We start from the raw sequence: 21,648 nt of genomic DNA on the forward strand, positions 1-21,648 counted from the left end.
TTATTATTATAGTTATGTATTTATATGTATTTCTTTTACATACAAAAAAAAAAACAAGACTGTGTTAATGTTGTTAATTTTTAACTCTAATTATTATTATTATTATTATTTTATTTTTTTCATTTTTCTACAATTTTTTCTTATATTTTTTTAATTATTTTATTATCCTAAGTTATTATTATTATTATTATCAATATTATTTTTTAAATATTTACTATTTGTAATAATGATAAAATAAAATAAAAATAAAAAAAAAGGTGTTCGAAAACGGTGCTCGCACACGCACACACACACACACAAACGCACGCATTTATTATAATATTATTATTGGCGTAATCATCATTTATATTTAATTTTTATTCGTATTAATAATAATAATAATATTTATAAACAATTTATAGAAATTTTTTTTTGTATAATTTTTTTTTTTATATAAAATTTATAACGAGGTGTAAATTAATTATTATTATTATTATTACGTGATTTAATAATTTTGATGTACTTAAAATATATAAAAAAAATTTTTTAGATGAAATTGTGTTTTTATTCCTCTCCCCCCCCCAATCCCCTTTTTTAAATTTTTTTAAGGTATAATTATTAATAAATAAATTTAATATTAAAATATTTATAAATAAAAAAAACAGGTACTAATAAAAAGGTACAAGGTTGGTCACAGGCACAGCCACAGGTAAAATAAGTTTAAAGGAAGTCTTTTAAAATATTTGTAATCTGTTGTTACCGAAATCAACGACTATAATGTTACCGTTTTTATGTATTGCTATACCTTGAGGACAGTCAAATTCTCCTGGTGATGAACCTTTCGAACCAAAACTTTTTTCAAATCTTCCATTACGGTTGAATATCTGAAAATAAACAAAAAACATGAGTTGATGGAAATGTTATTGGAAGAGGGTCTCTGTAGTAAATAGGTAGATAAGTTGGTAGTACCTGTATCCTGTAATTCTTGCAATCGGAAACAGCAAACGAACCGTTATCGAAAACGGCTATACCTTGAGGTCTGAACAATTCCCCTTCTTCGTGTCCTTCCTTGGAAAATTTCATTACAATATTCATATTCGAATCCAAGAGTAAAATTTTATGATTGTCGAAATCGGTTACGAGTAATTTACCATCAGGATAAAATGCTAGTCCACGTGGATTTTTAAGGTTTTTCGATTGGAATATTTTTAAAAGTTTTCCAAATTTGTCGAAAAGTTGAATTCTGGAATTGAAAGGATCGCTTACGGCTATTTCGTCATCAAGGTTTGTCGCAACGTCCCATGGAAATTTAAATTCTCCAGGTTCGTTTCCTAATTTTCCGAAAGAGTCGAGAAATAATCCGTTGGGAGAAAATATTTGTACTCTATGATTATTTTTATCTGCTACTATTATTCTAAGATTCCTGTCGGTCGCTATACCGGAAGGACAGGAAAATTCTCCGTTTTCGAAACCCGTTTTACCGAAATTAAACATGAATTCACCAGATTCGCTAAATATTTGTATTCTATCGTTGGATCTATCCGCTACCAAAATTTGTCCGATACCGTTCACGCACACACCCCAAGGTCTACAAAATTCTCCGTCGTTTTGACCTTTTGACCCGATGATAAATTTCGGATTTATTTTTTCATTTATTTCGTAGTTTTTTTCATTTTCCGTTTTAATAAAACTATAAACTTTTATATCTTTTAACTGATTTTGATAACCGTTAAGAAATTTTCGTTGAATGCTTTCTTCTTCTTCCACGTCTTCTTCTTCTTCTTCTTGGGAAAACCAAGAAAATTTAAGATTTTCCAACCATTTGAGTCCATCGTTACAAATATTTTTATTTATTTCCAATTTAGAAATCGTCAAATTTTTCATATCGTTAAATTTTCTCATTAAAATTTTTTCCTCGTCTAAAATCTTTTGAATTTTATCGTTTGTATTTTTTCTGATTTCTTTCTCGATTCCATCGCAGGTTTCTTCGTACCTTCTTTGAGTTTCCTCGATGGTATCGATCAAATGACGAAAATATTTAATTTTTTCCATTTTAAAATATTCAAATAAATAACTTTGTACCGTTGGTGTATCGGTAACGACGTCTAATAAAGTATCCAAAAATTGCGATGCTTTAACTCTTTCGTTTATTTCCTCTATGGAATGCCTACGGAAGAGTATCAAAGTAGTGGTATAAGAACATTCTAGAAAAAACATCAAATAATAATAATAATAAAGTGTTACTTACAAATCAATGGGTATTCCCATGGTGTGAAATCACTTTTAACAGAGCAACAGCACAAACAACAGCGAGTACATTAATAGAGATTAAAACGAGTTTTGAGTTTTTTATATACTACCCCAATAATAACAAAAGGGATGTTTTTGGAAGAGAAAGGGAAGGGGAGGGGAGGGGGTAAAACGATTTAAACTTATTGTAAAAAAAAAAAAAATGAATGAAAGGGTGTGTGAATGGTAGTAAAATAAGTTGAGTGGTGGGGGAAGGTACTATTTCATTCATGATTTTAACTTTTGGGTAAGAAGGAGGGGAGGGGAGGGGCGTGATGTAAATTTAATTTGTTTCGGGGTGGGGGATGATTTTGCATATTCTCTCTAAAATTTATTTTTATAAAATAAATAAAACCGAAATCGTTAATGTTTTTTTTTTTTTGTATTTAAAATAATAATGATACCATTTAAAGCGAGTTATATTTTTAACGTGGCATTAGAAATCATTTAAAATATGCAAGAACAATAAAATGAAAAATAACGAAGGCTTTTAATTGATTTGTAAACCACGCTCCATTAACGGGGAAAAAAAAAAAAACATATAAAATAAATATTAAAAAATAACTTTTCATTACATTTTTTTTTTTTTTTCGATTTCGATAATAAAATTTGTTGTTTTCTTTGTTTTAAAGTAAAAAAAAAAAAAAAGGAAAAAAAATACACACACACATATATATATAAGCATACATAATATATGAAAAAAAAAAAAAAATGTTTAAAAATGTATCGGACAATGGTTTTTTATCAATATTACACAGTTGTGTTAAAAAACCATTATTGATATGGGATAAAAAAATAAGATCGGGACACATAAGAAGGATTATGGATAACGAATTACAATGTTTAGTTTTAGAATTAAAGGGTAAAAAATTAAACAACACGTATTTAACGTGTCCGGGTAATTATAAGAAAACATTAGGCGTTAAATTTCCAGTCATTATATTAACAATTAAATATTTGTATAAATATTTTGCTTTCGATATACAAATATTAGATGATAATAACGTGAGAAGAAAATTTAAAATATCAACCCTAGTATCTCAACCCGATGTGAAACCTTTCACGTGTAAACTACCCTTGGTACTCACCGAAGGATGGAATCAAATCGCTTTCTCCCTACAAGAATATACTAAAAAAATATATAATACAAATTATTATGAAACTTTAAGGATACAAGTTTATCCGAATTGTAGAATACAAAGGATATATTTTACAGATGAAATACCCAATGAAGATCCCTCTGAATACAATAATAATAATAATAATAATAATAATAATATTAATAAAAAAAATAACATTTTATTAGATTCGCAATATTTAATAGGATCCTTAAAAAAACGTTAATTATTATCTATTTGTGACTACTATTATTATTATTATTATTATTATTATTAGTTTTTCCCTCTTTCTTAAAAACTCTTGTAATAATAAAATACAAAATGGTGTCTGTCTAAAAATAAATATTTATTTTATTTTTTTTTTCTTCCTTCCGGGTAAATAATCACTCGCGATCGATTTTTTTTTTTATATATTAAAATTTATCATTATTATTATTATTATTAGGTTTCATTTACCACCCGAGTAATTTTTTCTTCAAAATTTTATTAAAAAAAAAAAAGAAATTTTTACAACTGAATTTTATTTTATTTTAATTTTTTCAAATGAAAATTTGGAAGGAAGAATGAGAGGAAAAAGGGGAGGTAAAGAAGGGAGGGAAATTTTCACAAATGATAATGATAATAATAATAATAATGACGGGTAATAATAATAAGAGTTAATAATTATTAAACGTCGACGTGAATGTTTTTTTTTTTTTTTTATTAAAGTATTTATTGTATTATTGCATTTTGTAAATATACGTTTACATATTTTTTAAATTCGCCATTTTTTTTTTTTACTGGTGATGATTAGATGCGAATAATAATGATGATGGTGGTGGTGGGGGGGTTGAAAAAACAAGGGGGGGCGAAATTGTTGTCGTTTAAATAATAACAAAGAATGAGTTTGTAGTAATTAAGAGAAATTATAGGTTATTTAAAAAGAGATAGAGAGAGAGAGAGAGAGAGAAAGGAGAAAATAATACGTTTATTAAAGATAATAATAATAATAAAAAAAGAAAATACAAATAATAATAATAATAATAATAATAATAATTACTCGTCATATTGACCGGTGTATGTGAAAAAAATTTTTTCTATTCTGCAATTGGCATGAATTTGTACGATCAAAGCTTCGACAAACTTAGTACCATAAGCTTTTTTAGTGAATTCCATGAGTGGAATCGTTATTTCGTTCCAACCTGAATCCAAAGTCAATGGTACCTTACACAGGTACGGTTTCGATAAAGCCGTTTTGACTTTCGTCGAAGCTTTGAACCTCCTTTTAACGTTACGATCGTCCAAAACCAAAACGTTAAAAAGGAAATTTTTCAACAGGTTTTTAACTCTCAAATGTAAATATGGAGCTTTTATTCCGAGAGTTTTCTTAGGATCCGCCGGACTCGTTATGTACGTTTGAGATGATTTCCAACTCGTGATTTCCAATACGGGACTTTGTAAATCTTGATCGATTATTTGTGACACTCTTCCAGATCTTATCCTTTTATTCCAGTGCTGGAGCGGTGTGTTGTTATACGATTGTAATAAAATTAAACGTGGTTTTTCATTTTTATCACCTCTGCTCATTATTATTTCTTCTCCATTTAAAAAAAAAAAAAAAAAAAAAATTATTTATTTATTTATTTTTCATTTTTTTTTATTTATTACCTGTAACGTTAAATTAATTAATTATTAATAATTAATAATAATGATTATTATTTGATTATGAAAAATAAAATTTAACATACGGATTTTGTTTACGTTTACTCGACGACATTATTAAATGACATCAATAACTAAATTGTAATGGTGGTTGTAATAATAATAATAATAATTGCCTCCGCGATTGTGGTTTTCCTTTTATTTAAAAATTAATTTATTATTATTATTATTAATATAAATGGAAATTTTTTTTTTTATATAATAATTTACATAAATCAACAGATTGTTGTTTAAATTTTAATTTTCCCCCCCCCCTCTCTCTCTCTCTTTCACTCACTCTCACTCTCTCTTTTTCTTTTCTTCCCAACCATTTTAAGTAAAATAAACGTAAATTTATTATTTAAACTTTTAAAGTCAATAAAAAGTTTTATTAGTTTGTTTAAAATGCTGTCGGTGGATTTTAATCCGCGAACTAAATTTTTATTATTATTATTATTATTCTACAACAGAGAGAGAGAGGGTGAGAGAGAGAAAATGATTTTCGACCGCCGAAAAATATTAAAAAAAAAAAAAATTTATTAAAAAATTACAAGTTAAAAAAATAATCGAAGGGGGGGGGGCGCGTGCGGACGTAAATTAAAAATTATCATTATTATTATTATTATTATAAGTTTTTTAATTAAAATTTAAACTTTTTTTAAAAAAAAAAAAAATTATTATCATTATCATTTAAACACGTGATTTACACTTTTTTTTTTTTATACCGGGACAAAAATTAATAAAAAAATCTAAAAAGTTTTTGTGCTTTTTTTTGTGTACTAAAAAATAATAATAATAATAATAATAATAATAATATTTTCCGATCAAATAAAAAATTATTATTAAAGTTAAAGCATAGTATTAATAATAAAAAGTGTTGCCAACCTAACTTACCCCCCCCTTCCTCCCTCCCTTTTTATTTTTTCGTAAATTAATTATTACGAAACGTTTTTAATTAACGAAAATACAAAAAAGTTAAAAATTATTTGTTTGTATGAAATTTTTCTCGCTTACCTTTTTTCCTTCCATTTTTATTTTCGTAAACTCGTATTTATTATTATTATTATTATTATTATTATTAAAATAATTAATTACGTCACGGATATTGATTTCATCGATTTAATAATAATAATAAAAAATTAATCACGAGGAGGATGTTTTAACAAAAAATAAATAAAATAATAATGATGATGATGACACGATAAAGATATTAAAGTTGTTGCTTGTTTGCTTGTTTGTTTGTTTGTTTGTTTGTTAATTAAACACCAAAAGTTTTTTTTTTTAAACAACTCGTTTTAAATTACTTTTTTTTTGACTGCATAAAATATAAAAAAATTTTTCTCCTTTTTTTTTTTCTTTATTTTTTCCTTTTTTCCTATACTTTTATTTTTAAAACCTTTGAAATAAAATCCTTTTTTTACTTTCCTTTAAAAAACAAAAACGTACCTGAAAAAAAAAATGAAAATCATTAAAATGGGGAAAAAGAAAAAAAATTTTTTTTTTTTTATAGGTCATAACTTGAAATTTGAGAAAAGGAAAAAAGTTAAAAAAGAAAAAAATAATTACAGTTCTTTAACTTTAATAAATAATTTTTTTTTTCAGGTGAAAATTTTTTTTTAAAACGATACCGACAAAAAAATATAATAATAATAATAATAAATTTTACGCACGTTTTCACGCACGCCACGCGCCCGCGTAATTAAAAAAAAATAAAAATTATTTACCCTTTTTTTTTCTTTTTTATCTTTTTACCTTTTTCCAGTGTCTTATTAAATAAATTGTTATCTAAATATTTACGTAACGATAATAATAAATAAAGAAACAAATTTATTACGTCATTAATTAATTAATTAATTATTAACAAAATATTAAAAAAAAAAACAAAAAATTATTACGTAACGAAAAAATTTGTTTTTTTAAATATATTTTTAATCAATTTTTAACGTGACGTCATTTTACGCGATAAAAGGGTTTCCCGATTCGCGAAAAATGTTTTGAAACAAATCAATCAACACAATTTTAAAAAATCCTCCCCTAATTTTAAGTAATATAAATTTAAAATTTCTAATTTTCGCGGGCTTTTTAAAAAAATATTATTCGGGTTTTTTAATATTAATCGGGTTTTGTTTATATTTATTCTACTCTCTCTCTCTCTCTCTCTCTCTCTCTCTCATTTTCGGGTTGTTTGCGTTTGTTTGTTTGTTTGTTTTTCGATTGAGCTTTTATTAAAATATTTTTTGTTATTTAGAAAGCAAAACATTTTTTTCCCGGTTTTTTTAAATTTGTTGGGAAAATGATTGGGAAAATATTTGGGAAAAAAATTTCACGTGCACGTGTATTGCACGAAGAAAGAAAGAAGAAGATGAAGTACTGATAAGAAATAGATAACAGGTCATAAATATAAATTTGATGTGAAAAACGTTTGAAGCTTAAAAAAGTTCAAATATATATATAATTAAAAAAGTTTTTAAATAACAAACAAACAAAGAAGAAAGAAAAAAAAAAGTTTTTCTCTCTCATCTTAAAGAAAAAAAAACTAAAGCAGAAGATAAAAAAATTGTTTATATATAAATTAAAAAAAAAAAAAAAACAAACCTGGAGATTTTGACAGTTTGATTCCAGGTAAAAAAAAAAAAAAAGAAAACATGTCAAAAGAAAAGAAAAAAAAAAATTGGCAATTTTAAAAAGAAAAAATTTTCTTTTTTCTTTCTTTCTTTCTAGAAAATTCTCTGTTTTATTTTATTTTTTACTTTTCTCCAACGGTTACATTTTTTCTTTTTTTTTTTTTTTTTTTGGAAAAAATCTGGAGTTTATTAGTTTATTATCGACTTTTTTTTTTTTTCAAAATTGATTTTAAAACAGTAACAGAAACGAGAAATAAAAAGAAAAATGGCGTCGGCGACAAATTCCATAAAAAAAAGAAAAAATTATCGACGTTTTTTTATTATTATTATTATTATTAATATTTTTTGTCCAGAATTATTTCTTTCGATTCGATTTTTCAAAAAAATATTTTATTGCCGATATTGAAAAAAAGTTAATAATTTGATTTAGTTTAAAAAAAAAAAAATTTTCCCGATAAATTTTTTCCAGCCGTCGTTTAAAATTTTCTCAAAACTTTTCATCACTTACACGTTGCATTATTATTAATTTTTTTTTCTTAATTGTCGCTGACGTAACCGATGTCACGTGACGTTATATAATCACGTCACAACGTCCATATTGATAACTGATAACAATTTTTAAAAGGAAAATTTTATTAAAACCGATAATTTGACCGAAAGAGGTTTTTAACCGTCAATTTGATAAATTTTCCCCCATTTTCTTTTTTTTTTTTTTTCTCTTTATCCGACAGGAAAATTTTAAGCTTATAGTTTTGGGGGGGTTTTGTTCGTTCGTCGGTGGGGGACAAAGGGGAAGGGGTGGAAGGGGGATAGGGGAAGGGGAGGGGAGGGGAGGGAAGGAAGGAAACGGAAAAAAATAATAAATAATCGTAACGATTATTTCCGGTTTAGTTTATTTTTTTTAAAATTTTTTTATTATGTTTAGCTTACGTGAAAAAAAAAATTTTCGCGAAATCTTGTTTGATGTTTTATTATAAGTTAAACGTTGGCGTTTTTAAAATGTTTTTGTCTTTGTTGTTGTGGTTGTTGTTGTTATCCTCATCGTTGATTGTAACCTTTAAAAATTTTTTTTGTAATAATAATAATAATAATAACAAAGAACAAACAAAATTTTTAAGCGAATTTATTTTTCTAACCGTCTCCTTTCTCTCTGTCTCTTTCTCTCTCTCTCTCTTTTTTTTTTTTTTAATAAATAAATAAATATAAATATATAAAATTTCACGTCGAAAAAAATGATGATAATGATAATAATAATAATAATGTTTTTGAAATAAATAATTAAATATAAAACACAAAGAGTTTTTTTTTTTTTACATGTTAAAAATATTATTTTCAAATTTTAAATTTTTACGTAAAATATTTTTTCGTTTGTTTGTTCGGTTGTTACTCTTTTATAAAAAAAAAAAATTTTAATAATAATACTATTTTACATTAAAAATCAGTCAAACGTGTCGGAAAAGTAAAGGAAAGGAAAATTTTTTTTTTTTTATTATTAAAAATATGGCGGCGTTAAACGGTTCGATATGAACTCCTAAAAAAAAATGATAAAAAATTGATAAGAGTATATAAAAGACAATATTAAAATAAAAAAAAAATGTTTAAGGGAGAAAAGATAATGATAAAAGAGGTGAATGACACGTAACGACGATAATAATAATAATAAATTTAACAGAATGGATAAAAAACAATTTGCGAACATGCTTAACTAATTGATATTTAAAAAAAAAAAATGGCGGATTTTAAGTACTCGATTAATTTTTTAAATTTATAGTAATAATAATAATAACATGGAAGCAACGTAAAATACTTTTCCGATTGGAAAACTCATTGAAAGACACGTCGTGTCGGAAAATAATTTTTTAAATGAAAAATAAATCGTGGTAAGGAAAGGAAATGAAAAGAACGTTTTCGTGTTGGAAAATTTGACGTTTAACGTTCTTTGAAAAATTTTATAAATGGAAAATTTACATCCCCACACACCACCACTACCACCACCGCCATTGATATTCAAGCAAACATTAATTATTTAGAAGATAAGAGAAATTTTAACAAATAAATAAAACTCGTCGAACAGATAGAAATCGTATTGATAATAATGATAATGATAATAATAATAATAATAATAATAATAATAATAATAATAATAATAATAATAATAATAATAATAATAATAATAAAACGTAATCGGAAATAAAAAAATATATTAAGTAAATAATATGTGTTAAATAAATAATTTTTTAAAAGAAGAATTTTTATTATTTTTCTGTATCAAATCCGGATAATAACTCAACGACATTTTTTTCTTTTGTAAAACTCCGGATAATTTATTTTGATAATTTTCTTGAAAATCAATGTCTTCTATGTGAAATTCCAAAGGTATATCTTCATCCGAATATTCTTTGTCGGAAAAATAAATTTTTTTCAAAAAACAATTCGAATAAATGGCGACTCTTTGGGTTTTACTATAATTCGTACCGTAAATGCTTTTAACGTAGTGATGCAATGGTACCGTTATTTCGTTCCATCCTGATTCGAGAGACAGGGGTAGTTTACACATAAAGGGTTGTATGTCGACAAACGTTTGTATCGTTGATATTCTAAATCTTCTTTTAACATTTTCATCGTCTATGATGAGAACGTCGAAAGCAAATATGGACGAATATGATAGTTTAACGGTCAAATGCAAATAAGGATAGTATATGTTCAATGATTGTTTTATGTTCGATGGACAATATATGTAATTCGACATTGGCATTTTACTTGATATTTCCAAAACTAAACCTCTTATTTCATCCGATAATATTCTTTTAACAGAACCATCTTGAATTTTTTTTTCCCATATTTTTAACGGTTTTTCATTATCCGCATCGAATATGCATATCAAACCTGGTTGATAAACTTTCGAAAACATTTTTTCCCCCTTTTTTTTCTTTTTTGCCTTTTTCTCCGATGTTTTAATAATTTATTTATTTATTTATTTATTTTTATCATTAATCATTTTATCATTTATTATTGATCCGAGTGTAATCATTTTTTTTTTTCTTAATAAGCGTACCTTATTTTTTTTTTTTTTTTATCACGATAATTTTTCTGCTGCAAAAATTTTTTCTCGATTTACTTCATTTTTTTTTTATTATTTTATTATTATTATTATTATTATTATTTTGGGTATGTACGTTATTAATTACATCGTTGAAAGGTTAAAATTATTAAAAAAAAAAAAATGTAAACAATAATAATTTATTTTTAAACGTGGAACAAGAGAATTTCAAGGGTTTTCCTCTTCCCCCCCTTTTTTTTTAAATGTATTATTTGGTTATTATTAAAAATTATGTAAATATTTTTAATTAATTAAATAAACGTTTATTAAATGGATTCCTTTTTATTTATTATTAAACTTTTTGAAAAATTATAAAATGTTGCAGTTTGTTTGTTTGTTAATTGTAAATTTTTTTTTTTTTTTTAAGTGACTCTTAAACCCTTTGTCGGAGTTTATAGCTGTTTCATTAACTAAAATTATTATTATTATTTTAATAAGTTTTTTTTTGCATGCCTTAATGAATATTTGAATAAATAATTAATGTATTTCCGAGGAAATTAATACGGTATGTGAGTTTATTTACTCTATGACAATTTTTTTTTCTTTCTATTAATAAAAAATATTATGCGTGCGTGCGTGTGTATTAATTATTAATAAATTATTTATTTATTTATTTAAAAAATTTTTTTTATTAATTAAAAAATAAAATCAAAACAATTTGGCGGCAAAAAAAAATTCACCGCCAAAAAATCACGGAGGCCGCGTAGACAAAAAAAAAAAAATTTCCCGTTCGAAAAGGCTTTTTGAAATAACATTTAATTTTTTTTTTTCTTCTTCTTTTTAAAATGTAAACAAATAAATTTAATAAATATGTATTAAAACAAAATTATTAAGTATTAAAATATTAAAAAAAAAAAAAAAAAAGAAAAAAAAATTTGGCAAAATTTGGAAAAAATTAACAAAAAAAAAAAAGTAAAATAAAAAAAAATAAAATAAAAATTAAACGGGGGTAAATAAAAAAAAGAAAGAAAAAAATGACAGATTTTTACATGTCACCTGGTTTTACATGCATTTTCCACAGCGTAAATAAACATTCATTGGCAAAATGGGAAAAAAAAATAAGAAACGGTACGATAAAAAAATTAAGAGACGACGAATTGTGTTCTCAAGTATTGGAAATAAATGCTCCCAAAATGGCGGCCACGTACATAATGTGTCCTGCAGATCCGAATCAAGTATTGAAAATAAAAAATCCAATATTAAACATGACTGTTAAAAATTTAAATAAATATTTCGCTTTCGACGTTCAAATATTAGACGATAAAGGAGTTAAAAGAAGGTTTAGAGCTTCGACGCATCAAAACGTAACGGAAGTAAAACCTTTTTATACTAAACTTCCGCTGACGTTGGAAGAAGGTTGGAATCAAATAAATTTTCCGTTACAAGATTTTACAATGCGCTGCTTCGGAACGAATCACGTTCAAACGTTGAGAATACAAATATACGCAAGTTGCAGGTTAAAAAGAATTTTTTTTTCAAATAAAATATTACAAGAACAAGATATACCCTTGGAATTTCGTTTGAATTCTATGTCGATACCTATAAAACCTAATCAAAGGTGATGTGTTGTTCACCCCCGCACCCCCTCGCCTCCTCTCCTTCCATTTGATTAAAGGATAACATATTTGATGATAATGTTATTATAAATATATGCTTATTAATATAAGTATTCGACAATACTAGAATTTTTTTTTCCTTTTCCTTTTCCTCTCTCTCTCTCTCTCTCTCTCTATCTCTCTTTTTCTATCTCTATGATATTTTATTTCGTTTCCTATTTAAAACTTTTTAGTTAAATTAAAGTAAAATTTAAAATTTTATAAATAAAAGTTTTTTAATTAATGTATTAATCAATCAATCAATCAATCACACTTTACCGTGTGATAAAATGACTAAAAAAATTTTCCAGTATGTAATTACTACTACAGTAAAGGTAAAAAGTAAAAGAAAAAAAAAATCGTGTCATTAGAATCGATAAAATAAAATTTTAAAAAATCGTTATGTAATTTTTATTTCTTTTCCGATCGTTTAAAAAAAAAAATTGTTATCATTATTATTTCGTGATTTTTTTTTAATGCTTCCTTCTCTCTCTCTCTCTATGTCTTTTTATGTTAATAAGGGTTGAAAAAGAAATATATATAATTTTATGACGTAATCAAATTTTAATTTTTTTTTTTAAATTATGTTAATGATGTCGAAAAGATTTTTTAAAAAAAAAAAAAAAACCGTTATTTGTATTTTTTTTCTTTTCATCAGGGAATCAATAAAAAAAATAATATTATAATTATATACTCTATGATCGCAAAGGTAAAAATCATAGAGATAATCAATTTTTCTTTTTCTCTATATTTTATCTTTTTCAAGTTTTATCATAATCATAATCATTATTAAAGTCAAACGAATAATAATTATAAGTTTAAAATATAATTTTTCTTTTTTTTTTTCGTTCTTTGATTTTCTGCTTCCATTTTTTTATTTTTTTTATTAGAAAATCTTTTTTAAAAAAAAAAAATTTTAATGAAAGAAAAAAAAAAAAAAAAAGGAAATTTTATTTACGAGAGAGAGTTTGTTTAGGGAATAAAAGACAAAATAAAAATAATAACCATAGAGTACACACGTTTTGAATAAAATTATGAAGTTTTATTTTATCTATGCTTTTTTTTCATTCTTTTTAATACTTTGTTTTTTTACGCCGTCTATAGTAACTTTTTTTTAAAAAACTTTTTAACGGAAAAAAACAAATAAACAAAGCGAAATAAGAGTAAATAAAAAGAGAGACAGAGAGGGAGAGAGAGGAGAGAGAAGAAGAAGAAGAGAGAGAGAGAAAAGTTAAAAAAAAGAAAATACGGAAGATAAAAATAAATAAAAGCGATTTCCACTTTTATATATATATATATATGTATATATAATTAAAAAATTAAATTTTCCATTGAATGAGAATTATTATTATTATGGTTAACATTATTATTATCATTTTCGAACAAAGGTTTACCATTATCGAGAGATATCATTTCGAAAAATATGTTAGGAAAATTAATTAACTTATCAATATTTATTTTAATAGGACCCTTATCTCCGTGTCTCCTACTCTCGGAAAAATCTTTGTTGTTATTTAAAAAAATTTTTTTTTTATTTTTTATATCGTATTTATTATTATTATCGTATGGTATGTCTCTTTGTCTTTTTTTCAACGAATTCACGTAGTCCGTTACGATGTTGCTGTTGCCACGACGATTTTCCGACGATGATGATTTATCAATATCTCCTCTTGTTTTTTTTATGTTGTAATCACATTCCGAATATGTTTCTATGGATGCTAATGATTCGCAACTGTAAAAAAAAATTATTATTATTATTATTATTATCATCATTATTATTATTAAAATATTTTGTCGTTTGTTGCATTTTCTTGAATGAATATTTTTTTTTTTTACGTTAATAATATTTTCATTTGTTGTTTAAAGTGTAATAAAAAAAAATTATTTCACTCTTTTTCTTTTCATTTTCATTTTTTTTTATAGTATCCCTTTTTTGTGATTTAATAATAATAATGAATGAATGAATGAATGATGAATGAAAATAATAATAATAATAATAATTGTAAGAAAAGGTCAAAATAAATTTTTTTTTTTTTTACGTATATAAAAATTATTTTTATTATTATTTCGCGGGATTTTATTACCTGAATTAAAGAGAAAAAAAATTTTTCCTTTGTTGTTTGTTTATTTGTTTGTTTGATTGTTTTCTACGAATCGTACAACAACAAAAAAAAATTTTTATGAATGAAAAACAAAAAAATGGTTGTAAGAATGTTGTAACCTTTTTTTATTCCCCCCCCCTTTTATTTTTAATCCTTCGTACCTGTTATTATAAATTCATTGATATCCCGATCTATTTTTCTTTTAATTCATTCCGCCATTTTTGATTTTTATACAATTCCGCCATTTTTAAAAGCGGAAACGAAAGCGTACGTCGTAAAAAGAAAATTTAAACTTTACACAATTTCAATAGTTTTTTTTTGAACTTTTTTTATTAATAAAATAATTTGTTATCATTCTATAAGAGGGATTTTTGATAAGATTTGTAAAAAAAATTATTTTTTAACTTATTAGTTTTTAATTTTAAACTTTTTTTCAATTTATTTATTAAAAACTATTTCAATTCGCGTGTTCAAAAACATGTAAAAAAAATAAAATAAATAAATAAATTTTCCTTTTTTTTCGATTTGATTTTCGTCAACATCAATCAATCAATTTTTTTTTTTTTTTTGAAAATCAAGTTTATATCGTGACAATGACAGTTTTTTTTTTTTTTTAATATTGGCAGAATTGGATTTGTATATAAATACCAAAAGTTTATAAAAACTCAAAGGTACTCATGAGTAAAAAAAAAAAAAAAAAAGACAACATTGATAATATTCTACGAATTATTTAAAAAAATAAACGCGTTCGATCCATCGATCGATCGATTAATCGATTTTTTTTTCGAGTCTTAAAGCGTTAAAAAAAGTCAAGAAAACATAAATTTAACAGGATTTTATTTTTTATCCCAGGTAAAATTTTATTGTAACATTTGGATTTTATGTGTTAAAAAATGAAAAACACGTGTTTTTAATGTTTTCATATTTATTATTAAGAAAAAAAAAATGTTTTTTCCTTTTTTTTCCTCATTATTTTAAGTTAGTGAGAAAATTTAAAAAAAGTTTTTCTTTTTTGGGGAGTATTATAAGAATCACATTCATTGTATGTTTTAATTAATAAGAAATCCCCGCCCCCCCCCCCCAAAAAAAAAAAAAAACAAAATGGCAAAAGTACTAGACAAACATTTGTTTAAACAAGAAAACAAGAAACTAATGAATTTAAAAGTATTGTTTGGATGTTTAACAATGTCTGATCCATATCTGATATCTCATATCATAAAGATTTTCTTAAAAAAAAATATAAATCAAAACAACATGTCGGTTAAATTTGAAAAAATTTAAACTTTTAGTATTTAGCACTTTAATTGTAACTTTTTAGTCGATTCAATAAAAATTATCCCCGCAGATAAACCTTTGGGTTGAGGAAAATAAAAGAAAAAGTTACCTTTTCTAAAAGGAAAACTGATGCAACAAACTGAATATGTTTAAAATAAAATTGAAAGAAACAGGAAATAAAAGAACAAATTTTTTTTTTCAAGTCAGAATAAAAGATTTTCAAGATTTACAAAATTGACAATTTCTTTTTTTCCTTTCCCCCCCTTCCCTTTTGACCCCCTGAGGAAAGAATTATTTCTGTTGGAATTTAAAACAAGTTTTATAAAACAACCACAAACAAACCAAAAAAAAACCAAATGTTAACCACAACATGAATTATAATCCTAATGATAATTTTCATCGTATTATCTGCATCCACGTTAAACCGCATAATTTTGGATTTTCTCACGTATTGTAAAAAAAAAAAAAAAGGTTGAAAATAACGCAAACCTCAGAACCTGAAATTTGTAAGAGGCATCATCAAACATCAACAACTAATAATTAATTTCCACAGCATCTTTTCTTACCATTCAGTACAGCTAAAATTATCTAGCAGACGACGATAAACGTACGATAATAATAATAATGTTATGCATTCTTTTTAAAAATAAATTTTAAAACGAGGATATAACAATTTGTGCGAACGTGAAAATGACACCGAACGTTAAACAAAATATGGAACATTAATAAGTTCATTAACGACTCGGCGCCATATTGAAAAAATTTCTCCTACGTCCGAATAATTCCTACGACCAAAAAAAAAATTTATTACCCGACAAAAAAAGAAAAGAAAAGAATTTAAACATTTCGATACGTAATTTTCCAAATTAATTATTATTATTATTTTAGCTTAAAATTCTTCTTTTTCGAATAAATAAATGAATGTTTTTATTTATTCTATGACTTTTCATCTTACAAAACCCTTTATTACGTCAACCGTATACGCAAAAAGTAAACAAACGCATTTCAATCAAGTTATTTACACGTAAAATAATTTGGCGCCAAAATTTATTTGTATTAAAATAACAATTAACCTTTTCTCTTAGTTTTTTTCTTTTTTGGTACCATTTTTATTTTTTCGTATGAAATCAGGTATACAACAAAAAAAAAAAAATTCTTTCCTTTTTTTTATTTTGATTGATGAAGAATTTTTCTTTTTTTTTTTTTTTTTTTTAACGTCAAAACAAATTTTAAAATGAAAAGAAAATATTGTCAAGTCGAATACATAACAAATTTGAATAAAAAGGAGGAGGAACAAGGAAAAAAAAAAATGTTTTTTTTTGTCTTATTTCCTCTCTTTCTCTCTCTCTCTCTCTTTTTGCTTCATTTCATTTTTTTATTGACATTTACTTGGATTTTTCTTTTATATCAAAATTTGAAATAGAAATATTTATGTATAATTTTATTTAATAAAAATGATAATTACTTTCAAAATTAAATAAAACAAATTTTTGACAAAAATCTCTGATAAACATCTTTATCAGTGATGATAACAATTTTTTCTAATAATAATAATAATAATAATAAAAAGAACAGCAATAATTTCTTTTTTTTTCATTGTTAATTTCGCATAATAATAATAATAATAAAAAAAAAGCGTAGGAAGAAGAATAAAAATTATACAAGATGATATTATTTTATACCCTTTCCCCCATCTCTCTCTCCCTCTCTCTCTCTTTTTCATTTTTTCGTTTTACCTTTTTTTCTATAATTCAAATAAAGAAAAGAAAAGTAAAGAAAAAAATTAAATAAAAAGAAAATGGGGGAGGGGGAGGGGAGAGAATGTTTTTCAATGAAATTGAGTTTGATTAGTTTGATACATTTTGTTTTTATTTTTCAACTTACTTCTTCTTCTTCATTTTTTTTTCTCATTAATATTCGCAATTGAGTTCAATTAAATTTTTTTTTTATAATAATAATAATGATATGAAAATAAGATGAAAATAAAAAAAAAGAGAAAGAGAGAGAGAACAAATTATTTTTATACTTCTTTACAGTAAAAAAAAAAAAAAAAAAAAAAATTAAAGAACTTTTTTTTTCCTTTTCCTTTTTCCCCTTAAGTACATTTATATAAAAATTGTTTCCATCTTTTCGAACATCGGCAATAAATTAATACGTAATAATTATGACGTAATAAAAATCGATAATAAATCTTATTCTCTTTTTGTACTAATAAAATATTTAAAAAACAATTTCGAAAATTTAATTACGAAAAATAATTTTTATTGATTTGTAAACTTTATTTACGAAAAAAAAATTATTAATACTATTAACTTTCGACTAATTTTTTTTCTTTATTAAACCACACATTTCCTATGAAAAATTTTAATGATAATAATGATAATGATAATAAAATAAGTGAAATTTTGTTTTTGGAAAAACAAATAAACGCGAACTAGGGGCAAAAAAAAAAAAAATTTGAAGACTTCGTTTTTTTAATATTCGGCGTGAAAAATAAATAAAAAAATTATTATTATTATTATTATTAATAATTTATTAAAGTTCGTTAAAAGTTATTAAGTCCATCGATCGATCGATAAAATAAATACATAACGTTTGGGGTTATTTTTTGACCAAGTTGTTCCTGGAAAATTTTTTTTTTTGGAATAAGCCTCAATTAATGTTTATTTTATTTAAATAAAAAAAAATTGTTATTAATAAAAAAAAGAGAGAGAGAGAGAGAGAAAGTAAAACAACTTTATAAAAAAATGTTTTTCCTTTTTGGGGGGCGGGGTTTCATAATAATAAAAGAAAGGATGAAAAAGGTTTTTTTTTTCCCCTCTTCGTGTTATACGTAATCGCTTTGCAAAAAAAAAAAAATTACGTTTCCGTTTGTTTTTAATAATTTAATTACTTTTATGTTTTAATTGATGACGTGATTACGTATAACAACAACAACAACAATAATAATAATAATAATAATAAATTTAATTTTACGTTTAAAATTTTTTTTTTTTTTTACTCTATTAAAAATTAAATCTTTTGTTTTTAATTTAAAAAAAAAAAAAATTGTTTTTTTTTTAAGGGAAAATAATAAAATCCGTATAATTAAATTTTTTTTCCAAAGGATTTAAATTTCAATTTTAAATATCAGCGTTTTCTCCGTAGGAAAAAAAAAGAAAAAAAAAAGATAAAAAAAAAATAAAAATAATAACAATAACAATAACAACGTGGCACGAGAAATATCTGATTAATTTAAATAAGATTACGAAACCAAGACTCGAGGTTAGACCTCGGTTGTAAATTAAATTTTCCCTCCTTTTCTCTCCCTCGCCCCCGCTTTTTTTTTTTTCCAGTAAAAAAAAAAAAAAAAAAAATTAAACTGGAAAGGTAGATAAAAAAAAAAAAAAGAAAAATATTTGACGAATAAATAAAACTTTCTAATATATGGAGAAAATATAAAATTTTCTTTTAAACGAATTCTGCTCGGTTAAATAACGGTTTTATGACGCCACTAATAAATTTTTTTACTTTTCAAAAATTTATGGCGGTAATTATTTTAATGGTTTTGTCTACTGCTGTAATTTTAAAATAAGCAAAACATATGTAATAACCAAAAAAAAAAAAAAAATTATACAGATATAATAATTTACAATCAGAAATTTGTGCAAATTCATTCCTTTGTATTTGTATATAATAATAAAAGAGGAAAATTTACCCACCCCTCCTCTCCCCTCCTTCTTACCCAAAAGTTAAAATCATGAATGAAATTTCCCCCACCACTCCATTTATTTTACTACCATTCACACACCCTTTCATTCATATTTTTTTACTTGTTTTTACAATAAGTTTAAATCGTTTTACCCCCTCCTCCCCTCCTCTCTCTCATTCGAAAACATCCCTTTTGTTATTATTGGGGTAGTATATAAAAAACTCAAAACTCGTTTTAATCTCTATTAATGTACTCGCTGTTGTTTGTGCTGTTGCTCTGTTAAAAGTGATTTCACACTATGGGAATACCCATTGATTTGTAAGTAACGTTTTATTATTATTATTATTATTTGGTGTTTTTTCTAGAATGTTCTTATACCACTACTTTGATACTCTTCCGTAGGCATTCCATAGAGGAAATAAACGAAAGAGTTAAAGCATCGCAATTTTTGGATACTTTATTAGACGTCGTTACCGATACACCAACGGTACAAAGTTATTTATTTGAATATTTTAAAATGGAAAAAATTAAATATTTTCGTCATTTGATCGATACCATCGAGGAAACTCGAAAAAGGTACGAAGAAACCTGCGATGGAATCGAGAAAGAAATCAGAAAAAATACAAACGATAAAATTCAAAAGATTTTAGACGAGGAAAAAATTTTAATGAGAAAATTTAACGATATGAAAAATTTGACGATTTCTAAATTGGAAATAAATAAAAATATTTGTAACGATGGACTCAAATGGTTGGAAAATCTTAAATTTTCTTGGTTTTCCCAAGAAGAAGAAGAAGAAGACGTGGAAGAAGAAGAAAGCATTCAACGAAAATTTCTTAACGGTTATCAAAATCAGTTAAAAGATATAAAAGTTTATAGTTTTATTAAAACGGAAAATGAAAAAAACTACGAAATAAATGAAAAAATAAATCCGAAATTTATCATCGGGTCAAAAGGTCAAAACGACGGAGAATTTTGTAGACCTTGGGGTGTGTGCGTGAACGGTATCGGACAAATTTTGGTAGCGGATAGATCCAACGATAGAATACAAATATTTAGCGAATCTGGTGAATTCATGTTTAATTTCGGTAAAACGGGTTTCGAAAACGGAGAATTTTCCTGTCCTTCCGGTATAGCGACCGACAGGAATCTTAGAATAATAGTAGCAGATAAAAATAATCATAGAGTACAAATATTTTCTCCCAACGGATTATTTCTCGACTCTTTCGGAAAATTAGGAAACGAACCTGGAGAATTTAAATTTCCATGGGACGTTGCGACAAACCTTGATGACGAAATAGCCGTAAGCGATCCTTTCAATTCCAGAATTCAACTTTTCGACAAATTTGGAAAACTTTTAAAAATATTCCAATCGAAAAATCTTAAAAATCCACGTGGACTAGCATTTTATCCTGATGGTAAATTACTCGTCACCGATTTCGACAATCATAAAATTTTACTCTTGGATTCGAATATGAATATTGTAATGAAATTTTCCAAGGAAGGACACGAAGAAGGGGAATTGTTCAGACCTCAAGGTATAGCCGTTTTCGATAACGGTTCGTTTGCTGTTTCCGATTGCAAGAATTACAGGATACAGGTACTACCAACTTATCTACCTATTTACAGAGACCCTCTTCCAATAACATTTCCATCAACTCATGTTTTTTGTTTATTTTCAGATATTCAACCGTAATGGAAGATTTGAAAAAAGTTTTGGTTCGAAAGGTTCATCACCAGGAGAATTTGACTGTCCTCAAGGTATAGCAATACATAAAAACGGTAACATTATAGTCGTTGATTTCGGTAACAACAGATTACAAATATTTTAAAAGACTTCCTTTAAACTTATTTTACCTGTGGCTGTGACTGTTTACAAACCTTGTACCTTTGTAGTATACTGTTAAGCACTTTTCCTAAATTTTATATTATATTTTATGTTATTAATGAAATTAAATACTTTTATTATTAATCCTACATAATCCCTTTAATCAACATACCTGACATTTTGCACGAACGCTTTGAGGGAAAGAAAAAAATCTTGGGTCCTTTTTTTCAGGTCCGCTTTACCCGTCGGCTTTTGTTATCATCGTTTTGTTCCCGCTGTCATTTTTCCCAGGGACATTAAGGTACGATTCTTATAATAACCCCTTAAAGACGGATTTTTACACGCTAAGATTTAAATAATACAAACT

General features: G+C 24.9%; 7 protein-coding genes across 7 annotated transcripts; 4 read left to right on the forward strand and 3 right to left on the reverse strand.

The window, feature by feature from the left end:
• Positions 1-713: 713 nt before the first annotated feature.
• Phum_PHUM082960 (uncharacterized protein) lies at positions 714-2,196 on the reverse strand (the record flags this gene model as incomplete). Its single annotated transcript, XM_002423696.1, has 2 exons — positions 714-863; positions 949-2,196. The coding sequence occupies 2 exons, from the start codon at positions 2,194-2,196 to the stop codon at positions 714-716; spliced, it is 1,398 nt and encodes a 465-aa protein (XP_002423741.1).
• Positions 2,197-2,979: 783 nt separating this feature from the next.
• Positions 2,980-3,612, forward strand: Phum_PHUM082970 (orf protein, putative; the record flags this gene model as incomplete). Its single annotated transcript, XM_002423697.1, has 1 exon — positions 2,980-3,612. The coding sequence occupies one exon, from the start codon at positions 2,980-2,982 to the stop codon at positions 3,610-3,612; it is 633 nt and encodes a 210-aa protein (XP_002423742.1).
• Positions 3,613-3,619: 7 nt separating this feature from the next.
• Phum_PHUM082980 (orf protein, putative) lies at positions 3,620-4,952 on the reverse strand (the record flags this gene model as incomplete). Its single annotated transcript, XM_002423698.1, has 2 exons — positions 3,620-3,714; positions 4,439-4,952. The coding sequence occupies 2 exons, from the start codon at positions 4,950-4,952 to the stop codon at positions 3,620-3,622; spliced, it is 609 nt and encodes a 202-aa protein (XP_002423743.1).
• Positions 4,953-9,619: 4,667 nt separating this feature from the next.
• Phum_PHUM082990 (orf protein, putative) lies at positions 9,620-10,601 on the reverse strand (the record flags this gene model as incomplete). Its single annotated transcript, XM_002423699.1, has 2 exons — positions 9,620-9,627; positions 9,977-10,601. The coding sequence occupies 2 exons, from the start codon at positions 10,599-10,601 to the stop codon at positions 9,620-9,622; spliced, it is 633 nt and encodes a 210-aa protein (XP_002423744.1).
• Positions 10,602-11,764: 1,163 nt separating this feature from the next.
• Phum_PHUM083000 (orf protein, putative) lies at positions 11,765-12,473 on the forward strand (the record flags this gene model as incomplete). The annotated part of the gene is made up of 2 exons (XM_002423700.1): positions 11,765-12,348; positions 12,458-12,473. The coding sequence occupies 2 exons, from the start codon at positions 11,765-11,767 to the stop codon at positions 12,471-12,473; spliced, it is 600 nt and encodes a 199-aa protein (XP_002423745.1).
• Positions 12,474-15,588: 3,115 nt separating this feature from the next.
• On the forward strand, positions 15,589-15,849 carry Phum_PHUM083010 (uncharacterized protein; the record flags this gene model as incomplete). Its single annotated transcript, XM_002423701.1, has 2 exons — positions 15,589-15,747; positions 15,784-15,849. The coding sequence occupies 2 exons, from the start codon at positions 15,589-15,591 to the stop codon at positions 15,847-15,849; spliced, it is 225 nt and encodes a 74-aa protein (XP_002423746.1).
• A 3,902-nt stretch (positions 15,850-19,751) lies between these two features.
• Positions 19,752-21,285, forward strand: Phum_PHUM083020 (uncharacterized protein; the record flags this gene model as incomplete). The annotated part of the gene is made up of 3 exons (XM_002423702.1): positions 19,752-19,771; positions 19,856-21,053; positions 21,136-21,285. The coding sequence occupies 3 exons, from the start codon at positions 19,752-19,754 to the stop codon at positions 21,283-21,285; spliced, it is 1,368 nt and encodes a 455-aa protein (XP_002423747.1).
• Between the last annotated feature and the right edge of the window lie 363 nt (positions 21,286-21,648).

Source organism: Pediculus humanus, genomic scaffold (assembly GCF_000006295.1).
Source record: "Pediculus humanus corporis 1103172107434 genomic scaffold, whole genome shotgun sequence".
Classification (NCBI taxonomy): Eukaryota; Metazoa; Arthropoda; class Insecta; order Psocodea; family Pediculidae; genus Pediculus; species Pediculus humanus.